Source organism: Elephantulus edwardii, unplaced genomic scaffold (genome assembly GCF_000299155.1).
Source record: "Elephantulus edwardii isolate Elephantulus edwardi_28Jun2011 unplaced genomic scaffold, EleEdw1.0 scaffold00326, whole genome shotgun sequence".
Classification (NCBI taxonomy): Eukaryota; Metazoa; Chordata; class Mammalia; order Macroscelidea; family Macroscelididae; genus Elephantulus; species Elephantulus edwardii.
In genome coordinates, this window is record NW_006400076.1 from 128983 (window position 1) to 140710 (window position 11728).

At 37.3% G+C, this 11728-nt stretch overlaps 1 protein-coding gene across 1 annotated transcript in view; it reads left to right on the forward strand.

Annotated features, from left to right (window-relative positions):
• Nucleotides 1–11728, forward strand: part of HEXB (hexosaminidase B (beta polypeptide)) — a 60979-nt gene that overhangs the window by 39070 nt on the left and 10181 nt on the right. The window contains exons 6-7 of the mRNA XM_006901435.1: nt 5737–5838; nt 7453–7582. Of these exons, the coding sequence (XP_006901497.1) occupies nt 5737–5838; nt 7453–7582 (232 nt within the window). The remainder of the gene's footprint in view (nt 1–5736; nt 5839–7452; nt 7583–11728) is intronic.

Here is an 11728-nt window from a genome sequence, read left to right on the forward strand (position 1 = left end):
GTTACCTTTGAGAGATGCCTTTGAGAGATGCCTGTGAGAAACGCCTGTCCTCAATCCTCATTTCCGTCCAAGACCACGCCTGTCAGAACTTTTTGGAATATACCCTGAGAAAATGAGAACTGAGGCACAAACAGAAATTTGTACACCAATATTCATAGCAGCATTATTCATCATTTAACATGGAAACAGCCCAGATGTCCAACCATAAACAAGTGGATTGAGAAATTATGGTACATTCGTACAATGGAATACTATGCAGCATGCAGGAGCAATGATTTTGTAAATTACTACCTAACTTGGGAGGGACTGGAGAACATTATGCTGAGTGAACTAGCTCAGTCCCACAAGGACAAATATTGTATGAAACCATTTTTGTGGGATGAATATAAGGATCCAAGGGGGGGAGGGTGGAAGCAGAGGTGTGAGGATGTGCGGGCCAAAGGGAGGCATTAATCATGGCATGGTTCAATTTGATGGGGGGTGTATGAGGGAAATTGGAAGAATCTGTTCTGGAAAACAATGTATTAGAATTTGGTAAAAAAAATCTAGTATATAAAGTTAAAAAAAAAAACAACACACCAACAATTAAGCCAACAAATGGTTGCTATCAATTGGAACCAATTTGATGACAGTGATTTTGAGTTTTTTAGTAATTTGGCTAGTGTAAGTCCTTCAAACTCGTTTTTGTTACATTCTCTTCAATTCTTAGAGGCACTTTTACCTTTTTTTTTTTTTTAAATTGTGTTCCAGCTTCATCTGACCCTGCCTCAGTTCTGGAATCAGCCTTCTCACCAGAAAGCACCTGAGGTTACGTGTATCTCGGGCAAGGTTTTTTCTGTTGTACCTGGGGTCACTATGAGTTAGTGCCACCTGGGCTGTCTAGTGCTAGCATATGAAGTTGTTAGGTGCCATCGAGTAGAACATGACTCATAGTGACTCTATGAACAACACATATGAACCCTGTCCTCCCCTGCGCGTCCTCTCAGTCTCTGGCACACTTGAGGCCATAGTGGTAGTCAGTGTCAACCTATCTGGTTCAGGCTGTTCCTCTCTTTTGCCGACCCTCCACATTTCCACGCATGATGTCGTTTTCCAAGGTATAGCCTCTCTAGTCACATTCCTAAAGTATGAGAGATGAAGCTTCATCATCCTTGCCTCCAAGGAATACTCTGGCTGCACCTTCTCCAAGACATACCTGGTTCTTTTAACAGCTCATGGAATATTCAGTACTCTTCTCTAAAACCACAGTTCAAAGGCATCAATTCTTCTGTCATTCTTATTCACTGCCCAGCTCTCAGATACATAGCAAGTGATTGAAAAGTCAAGTGCACCTTCGTCTTCAAACTAATATCATTGCACCTCAGTACTTTGGAGAGATCCCTGACAGTGGACTTACCCAATGAAATACATCTCCTGATCTCCTGATTGCTGGTACCAAGGGTGTCGACAACAATATATACTTAGTTGTGTGTGAACACATATACTTTTAACAATTTCTATACCTATTCATCCGCAAAATACTCACTACCTCCCTCTTTATATAATCTAGCACCATGAGGAAAGTCCTTCCCATTTCTAATATTTGTAATTCCCTTTCTAGACAGTGAGAAACCTCCCAGCGTCCTCGAGATGTTTACTTCTATGCACAGTCTGCATGCACATCTCCCTGTCCCAAGTACCTCAGACATATCTTTTCATCACAGATAATGGGAAAGGGATTTTGATGTTTGATAAACCAAAATGCCCCTCATAATTTTGAAAATATATTTTTCAAAAAATTATGTTCACAACTTTTGTAAACACTATATTATATTCATTCTTCTAGAGAATAAATAGCACCACTATGCCAGTTCTCTCCATTATGTCTCTGCATCTTTACTGAAATTATGTTTGCACCAAATTTCTTTAATAAATAAGGTTTGGTTTCCAACTTTTAGGATGTGGAGAATTAGAGTGGGTTGCAGCAATTGTATAAAGAGTTGCACTGCCAACCCAAAGTTAAGTGGTTTGAATCCCCTACCTGTTCCAACAGGTTCAATTTCCACTCACACATTTACAGCCTCTGTAAGGGTCAGCTATGAGTCGATTCTGACTCAACCTCAAACAGCAATATAAGCTCTGATTCTTAAATATTTCCCTGCACCATTCCTGTAACTGAGCGAGTCTCCAGAAAAGACCACCAAGCCAATTAGCCGAATTAACAGAGTTTATTTCGAGTTTGAACCCGGGCTCCCGCATGCTGACACTGCAGCATCCACCTGAGAGCCCCGAGACCAAGCGAGCCCTCCCTTTTATACTTTCTTGCTCTTTCGTCTAGCTACACAGTTTATGATTGGCTACTTATAGTAGTTCTAGTACTAGTTTGCTCTCTATTGGTTAGCCATAGCTCAGGGAGGCAGTCAGCCAACAGAGTGTGGTTTATCACAGGTGGGGGAGATTGCTTGCTGCAAACTACGCAAGCAAGTGGGATGGAGGTAGCTGCACTTTGTCAGAAACTGAGTTTTTGATGTTTGATGCCTACATTTCCCACTGGTTTTTCCTGATAAATCAAATCATTGATTTATCAGTTTTAGTGAGGTGCTGATAATGAGTTTGAGTTATAAGGATTTTTAGCTTTTGCATGTGAGTTTGGATGAGGTTAACTAAGTACCTGAAAATGCATTGACTAAGAGTTAGAATGAGAATTAACAACAGTAACGGTTTAGCAATTGAAGTGAGAAGGGTAGTGACACCTTGGGGACCAGTTGAACAAGTTAGAGAACCAATTTCCTTGTTGCTGTCTTATTTTTTTTTTTTTCTTTTAGCCTCTGTCAGAGCTAAGGCTTTTTCTGATTACTCCAGAATGGTTACCATAAAAACTATTTTTTTAGTGCAGTACATAGTCCTCCTTGCTTTAAAAACAGTAAATTCAGGCCTTTTTTGTGATAACAATCGCATTTTTTTTTCCGTTCGAGATGTTGACTATAAGGTCAAATATTAACTCTTGCAGACCTCAGTACAATACAAAGATGTTTTTCAGAATACCTTATTGTGTGCTCTAAGAAAGAAAGAGTTTAGGTAGATTACATTTTCTAACGTCTGAGACCTTTCATTACTTTTATTCATTAATATTTTACTTTCTTGAGTTGTTTATTGCCAAGCAGATGTTCTAGTCAAGATGGAGTTAGTTTTGCTGGTTTTACAGTACAGGGCTAATCTTGCTTTACAAGATATCCAGGATGCTGACAATTCCCCTTCCAAAATATTAAAATATAGGATGTTGCCTGTCTTAGGTGGATAAGAGAACTCAAACTCAAGTCACCCGTCATGGGGATGATAGCAATTTATGCTACTCCCTGTCTTAGGATCATGAGCGAGTCTTTCTCCTTACCCATCATTGGCTACACATCCTGCATTTGTTTGGGGAGGGCTTTAAGTTGAATTTCATGTACTTTACCCAGCAATTCTTGATATCGCTTGGCTAATCTACGACCAGCACAAGGAAGGATCCATAATATACATATGACAATAATACCAAGAGCAACAATTATAAAAATTAGACTTTTAAATGAATTGACTGAAGGAAACCAGTTTTAAAGATTTTCAAATATTTGACTAGCTTGTCCCACTGTAGAAATATTTATATCTAGGGTATTTTACATTTTTATAATTTTTTGGTGCAAATCATACAAATTAAGAGAATAATTATTTGACATCCAAATTCCTTTTAAATGAGATATTCTTTTATACAATTATTATCTGAACTATTATATTTTAATTTTGTAACACAAGTATAACCATAGGCCACATGGCATCTTAACTTTTCTCTTACTCTAATTTGTTTTACCATATTTTCTAATACATTTACCATATCATACAAAACATTTAATTTTTGTTCCATAACTTTATCTACATTTTCTTGCTCTGCCCAATTTTTTTGTTACATTATGCATTAACCCATTTACAAACTTAGCCATTTGAACTTTTTGTGTTAAAGCTACAGCAGAAGTAGAGACAGCAAGCATAGAGATAAGAGAAACAATTTCTACAGTAACAAGACCTACAGCTTTTTAAACTTTTAATGGCAACTTATATAATTTTTTTTAAATTTGCAAACTTTTATCATCATATCAAATATTATTTAACTTTACCAGTGTCATAACAAAAGGAGGATTCTTTAGAATAACAACTGAGTCATCTTTGGCAATAGAGCTGATACAACGAGAACAACTTATATTTTGGATAATCACCAGTGATTACATTATTACCAATTAATAAGACATATGGTTCAGGTGCACAAGACATGACTTTGGCATTTGTGACATTATCTCCTTTACATTTATCTTTTGGTATACAGGAAATATTTATCGATCCTATACTAGCCACTAATTCACGTAATTTAGTTTGATAATTACGGTGATTAACAGTTTAAATTTTGTCTACTGATCTTTTAGCTTCGACTTTATTTGATGGGGCCCAGTTGTACAAGTTCAAATCTGCAGTAACATTTTTCTCCAGCTGAGAGAGTGAAGTAAGGGTGGACCTGGAATATATGTTCTTTAAGATTTAGCTTGAATCCTTATTATCAGAGTTAGCAGTATTACCATCCTTATTTCTGTCAGGCGAGACATCTTCTTGCAAAGCTGATACAATTCCCAAACACCACATTAACCTTAAAAAAGGAGACTGACATCCAAGCAGATATATGCACACCCATGTTTATTGTGGCTTTGTTCACAATAGCAAGGAGTTGGAAACAACCTAAGTGCCCATCAACAAATGATTGGATAGAGAAGCTGTGGTATATTCATGCAATGGAAAACTATGCTGCATTGAAAAACAAGGAACTCATGCAATATTAGTCAAAATGGGTGACCCTGGCGGACATTATGCTGAGTGAAGTTTCTCAGTCACAAAAGGAAATTCTGCATGGTGCCACTGTTGTAAAACAGGACTGATATCAGGGTAGGGGGGAGACTGAGAAAGATGGGTTCAATAATGTATACTGCATTGAAACAGATGAGGGAGAAAACTATTTAAAAGGGATATGCGATTAGGTATTTTTGTCATGACAGGTGTCTAGAGCGAAGGCTACATGGTGAGTGGACCTGGGGGAGGGTTTGTTAAACAAAGAATTTTTGTTTTACTTTTACAAAAAGGTAGTGTACTAAGGGGGAGGGTTGGGAGGGAAGAAAAGTGCAACAATGAATGAAAGGAAATCTAAAGTCTCTGTAAATTTTTACTGAAATTAATAATAAATTTAAAAAGAAAAAAAGGAGAAGAGTTACTTTTCATTGGTTGAAAACCCCTAACCACTCACCAGGATTTAATAACCTGTGCTCCTCCCCCAGAATCAACTTACAGCCCACCATCTAGAATAATACATGAATTCTCTGCAGACTTTTGGAAAGTGGCATATCGTGGGAAGTATATGATGAAGATGTTTTTCTTTCTTTCTTGTTCTTTCTCTGCTGAAAAAGAAAACAGAAGCATTGGAAACAATGTGAATTTAATTATGTAGTTTAGGTTTGAGGAAACTCTGGTGGCTTGCTTAGTGGTAAGGAGCTGCACTGCCAACCCAAAGGCACATGGTTCGAATCCACAGGAAAAAGATGGGAAAATTCTTCCTGTGTGATTTACTGCCTCTGAAAACCCACTGGAGGGTCAGCTGTGAGTTGGTTCGGCCATAACTAGATGGTATGTAACAGCATAAATTGAGTATATGCAGTATATAATTTTTTTCATGTTTTTCTGCAGGAAGCCATGGCTTTTAATAAGTTTAATGTTCTCCACTGGCATATAGTTGATGACCAGTCCTTCCCTTACCAGAGCATCACTTTTCCTGAGTTAAGCCATAAAGTGAGTAATTCATGTCTTTGTCTAGTCTACAAAATTTTCGGTATAATTTTACGAGAAGTTTGCAGCGTAAGTATTTCTTCTAATGAATCGATTTAAAACATAGAGGTTAAATGTTTGTGTGGTTTTAATTTTTCTTCTAACTAGGCTATGGTGTGGCATTTTGGATCTATAAAATTTATTTTTTACTGTTAGGCTCTTTTAAATAATGCATAGGGAACAGTACAGATATATGAGACTTTAATGAATGTAGGAGACCTGAAGTGATCATGAATAACATAGGTTTAGGATAGTATATTTTGCAGCCATATATGTTTTAAATAGGATTGTTTTGAATTATCTTTTTTCCTTTCTGAAAAAAACCAGTAAAGTCCAGATATTGTATCTCACTATAAAAAAGCCTACTTAAAAAACAAACCCCAAACCCAAACTTATATGCCATTATCACACAAAAAGTAATAATTCTTTAATATCATCAAATGTCCACCCAGTACCCATATTTAGGATTTTCTTTTCATCAAAAACAAACAAACAAAATCCCATTTTATTTTAATTGAGATACAAGTGAGGAGGTCTGACCACTGTGCTGAGTTGATATGTAGTAATTCAGTTTTTATTTATAGGATTCTATGCTATCCTTTCTAAAATAGAAAAAAAAAATGTCTTCCATGTAATTTATATTTTCTGTTAAAGAATGTTACGCTGTTTGTCTTCATTTCCCAGTCAAGGCTTTTGCTGATGACATCCACACGTTGCCATTTAACTTGTTCTTCTGTCCCCTGTACTTAATATAAATGGATAGTTAAACCTGGTCTTGGTTAGATATAACTCTGATTTTCAAGGACGGTAGGGGAGAGTAATTTTTCAGGAATTGAGCACATACAGCTTTGAGAAATAAGCTACAGTAACACTTTGAATGCTTTTGTCTTTAATGATCTCTGATATTGAGTTATACTCTGATTTATAGAAGGGAGTAAGGATAATCTTTTTTTAAAAAATCAGATCAATTATACAGTCCATGGGGAAATTTTTAAACTTCAATAGTGTAGTGACCTTGACTTTGAAAGATGACAACCATGCTTTGTTTTAATATTTACATTTTTATTCTAAAACTGACAAAGGCAAAACCATTTCCATATATTTTTCTTTAGAGACAAACATTTTATTTCCATTTTGCTATGTAGTTAAATGGTATAGCATTAAGGTTGACATTTTAAAAGTAAGAGGAATTGGTAGAAATAGCTCTCTTAGTAAATCTGAGAGTAACAAAAGTGCAGTAGGAGCTTATGCATAAAATAGAGTGAAAAATAATTTCAGAACATCAAACAGTATCTTATTCTTTGTGTGTGTACATTTAGTAGCCAGTCATCTCTGTTTTCAATAGCTTTTCTAACCCTGAAACCATTTGTACATGTGTGTCGTATTATTTTTAGCTCCCACCCCCTCTTTTTATGGTGCTGTCTTATTTTTGAATGAAGAATTCAGCATCACATAATGACTATTTATTACACTGTATTTGTTAGACCATAAATAAGTTACCAGATAGGAAAGTGTTGACAATTTCTAGGACAAAATCCACTTTGTACTTTTTAACCTTGCACTGTGTGGCTTTTACAGGGCAGCTATTCTTTGTCTCATGTTTACACACAAAATGACGTCCGCAAGGTGATCGAATATGCTCGGCTGCGAGGGATTCGGGTCATTCCAGAGTTTGACAGCCCCGGACATACACAGTCTTGGGGGAAAGGTATGGCATTTGTGTTTTATCACATGCACTCATTTTGTTCTCAATTGTATAAAGGTAGTATTATAGAGAAATAGAGTACCAGGAGCTAGGCACTGCGCCTAGGAACTGCCCTAAGTATCAAATAAATACAGGATAAAAGGGAAAAAAAATCAATAATCAGTACAAGTTGAACATAAGTGAATTAAAGGAAAGATTCCAGGTATAAAGTATAACACTTAAAATGCTGTTGAGAGATTCAAGAATTCATGTATTTTCTAGTAAAGGGATAACATGAGGGAAAGCCTCAAAACTGGTAAGAGGTGCTGGACAGGTGTTTGTTTGGAGTATGGGGTAACAGAGTTAAGTGCCATGGAGTTGATGATGAACAACAGATGTGAGACTCACCCAACCCTGAGCAATCCTCACCATCTGATTGCTCAAGTACATTGTTACAGTCACTGTATCAAAGCATTGAGTGTCTTCCTATCCTTCTCTGACCCTCCATGTTTGCCAAGAGACTCTCCTTTTCCAAAGACTGACCCTTTCTGAATATGCTCAAGGTATATGAGACTCAGTTTCACCATCTTTGCCTTTAAAGAGTACCTTGACTGCCCTTCCTCCAGGACAGGCTGGGGTTTTCTTCTTTTGGCAGTCCATAGAATATTTAGTACTGTTCTCCAACACCACAATGCAAAGGCATCAATCCTTCTAACACCTTATTCACTATCACACTTTCAGATGCACAGGAAGTAAATAAAAGACCATAGGTTGAATCAGGTACACCTTGTTGTTGTTGTTGTTGTTAAGTGCTGTCAAGTTGCAGGCAACTCATAGTGAGCCTATAAATGAAAGTCCACCTCCTATATGACTTTTGTCCTTTCTCCAGCTTCATAGGGTTTCCAGAGGCAAGCTATTATGGAAGTGGTACACCTTAGTCTATAAAATTACATCCTTGCTCTTAAGCATTTTGGAGTGGCCCTTGACAGCAGATTTTCCCAGTGCAACATTTCTTTTTATTTTTTGGCTGCTATTATCATGAGTGTTAATTGTGCATCCAAGTAAAAAAAGATTGCTGACCCTTTACATCTCTTCTGCATCTTTCACAATGGAGCAGAGTACAAGGTACTATGTTGGTTGTTGTTAGGTGCCATTGAGTCTAGTACAACTCATAGCAACCCTGTAAATAACTGATCCAAATCCTGTCATATTCTGTGCCCTCCTCATTATTTCATACATACCTGAGCCTAATGCAGCAGTCACTCTACTAATCCATCTCTTCTCTTTCACTAACTGTGCACCTTCCCAAGCATGATGGCCCTCTCCAAAGAACAGCCTCTCCTAAGAACATGACAAAAGCATTACAGGATGGCAGTAAATAATTTAGGCTCTACAGTTAAACTCCTTGGGTTGGAATCTTGCATTTGACAACATGCCTCTGGAAACTCTATGAACTTTGATAAGTGTCAATAGTTGTAGAGGAGCTTCAGGCCTTTGGTTCATAGGGTCGCTATGAGTCACACTTGACTTGAAGGCAATCAACAACAACAAACTAGGTATATAACACCTAGTCTCAGTTTTATGTCTCTAAAATGGGGATGTCAATAGTACCTGTAGCATAACTGTTTTTGAGGATTAAATAAATGTCAAGCATATAGTTTAGTTTGAAAAGTAAGTAACATTACAGTAGCCATTAAGACAGACGAGGAAGAAAGATTGGCCATCTACTTCTTAAATAAGAGCCCTTTAATAACCCTCTAAACAGTAAAGAAATGTGCATAGTCCTAAGAGTAGAGCCCAGATTGGAAGTTAGTCAAAATGAAAAATAATGGCAAACATTGTTTAGTAACTAGAACATGGAATGTACATAGTTTGAATGTTGGAAAACTAGAAATTGTGAAAAATTAAATGGAACGTATGAACATCAACATATTAGGCATTAGTGAGATGAGATGGACTAGCTTTGTCCACTTTGAATCAGATCACCATATTGTATCCTAAATTAGGAATGAAAAACAGGAAGAATGGTGTTGCATTCATAGTCAAAAAGTCAATTTCAAGTTCTATCCTGAAACACAACTTTGTGAACGAAAGGATATTATCCATTCACATACAAGGAAGACCCGTTAAAATGACTATTGTTCAAATCTATGCTCCTATATCTCGAGCCAAATGGAGGGAAAATGAAAATTTTTATCAAATCTTGCAGTCTGAAATTGATTGAATATGCAATCAAGATGCATAGTTACTGAAATGCAAAAGTCAGAAACAGTGAAGAAGAAATAATAGTCAGAAAATATGGGCTTGGTGAAAGAAATGAAACTGGAAATAGAATGACCAAACTTTGTAATTTCAATGATTTATTCATTACAAATACCTTTTTTATAAGACACAAATAGCAAATTTACACAAGGATCTCACCTAATGGTACCAGCAGTCAGGAAATATATTGTACGGGGAAAGTCTGCAACCAGGGACCTCTCTAAATTATTGAGTAATGATGTCAGTTTAAGGACTAAGGTGTGTCTGATTCAGACCATGGTCTTTTCGATCACTTGCTGTGCACCCAAGAGCTGGACAATGAATAAGGATGAAAGAAAAAAAAATAATTGATGCCTTTGAGCTATGGTGTTGGAGAAGAGTACTGAATATCCCATGGATAGCCAAAAAAGAACAAATGTGTCTTAGAGAGGGTACAGTCAGAGTGCTCCTTGGAGGCAAAAATGGTGAGGCTTTGCCTCACACACTTTGGGCCTATTGTTAGGAGAGACTATTCCTTGGAAAGGGATGTGATGCTTGGAAAGGTGAAAGGTAAAGAGGAGGAAAACCCTCAACCAGGTGGATCGACACAGTGACTGATGCAATGGGCTCTAATGTGTTGGAAAGTGTGAGGATGGTACAGGATAAAACAGGGTTCAGATCTGTGCTTCATAGACTTGCTATGGGTCATACTCAACTCGATGGCATTTAACAACAATAACAAGCCATAGGGAAAATATAAAGAGCCTTGTATGAGCAACTCGGGCTTCATCACAACATACTGGAAACCACAAAATGTTTCTGAGAAGCAGGGACACGTTAGGAACCATACTTTGGAAAGACTTCTGTAAAAATGACAAGTGAGAGGAGGAAGGCCAGGATGGTGGTGGCAACAATGAAGAATGGGCAGAATTGAGAGAATTCTGGAAATAAAATCCATAGGACTTGGCAGCTGATTGGATGAAGGGGGAGAGGGATGAGTTCCACACTGCAAGACAGAACATGGAAATCAGAAGCTATAGTTTAGGGAATGGAGAAATTAGTTTGTTTTTTTTTAAAGATTTAATTGCAGCAAGATATACTTGCATAGAACAAGAAAACTGAAGTGTGGATTGATGTTTAGGAAAAAAGGATGGGGTGAGCTGAAGAGGTAAATTTGAGAGTGATTGATATTAAAGAAAAAGTGGATAAAATCTCATACAGGATTGGAAACTAAGAGGCAGAGGGATAGGATTCAGGAAATAATTCTCCCTCTTCTTATTTGGAAGAAATTTCCTAGTAACTTAAGCTTATCTCATTAATTTTTTTTTCCTTTCTTTTATTTTTGTTTCCTCACCTTCCCCCCTAGTACACTACCCTCTTGGAAAAGTAAAAGAAAAATCCTTTAATTGTTTTACAATCCCTCCCCCTGGTCCACTCCACTATATAGACTTCGCTCTGGACTCGTGTTATGACAATAATACCTAATCACATATCCCTCTCAAACAGTTTTCTCCCTCATCTGTTTTAATGCAGTATACACTATTGAACCCATCTTTCTCAGTCTCCCCCCAACCCTGAGGTCAGTTCTGTTTTATAACAGTGGCACCATGCAGTATTTGTCCTCTTGTGACTGAGATACTTCACTCAGCATATTGTCCTCCAGGGTCACCCATTTTAAATAATATTGCATGAGTTCCTTATTTTTCACTTCTTTTTTTCTTATTTTTTTTATTGGGAAAAACATATTGGGGGTACAAGGAGGTGAGGGTTGGGGGCAGAAGGGTGAGGATGTGCCAGGATGCAATTGCAGAGCTGCACAGTTTGGTCGATGGGGGAAGCAGGTGAAGGAAATGATGAGGGTCCAGTGGGGACCAGATGCTACAGAGGAATGACAAGCATTTTCCAATAGTAATTAAACCAACTGTCTTA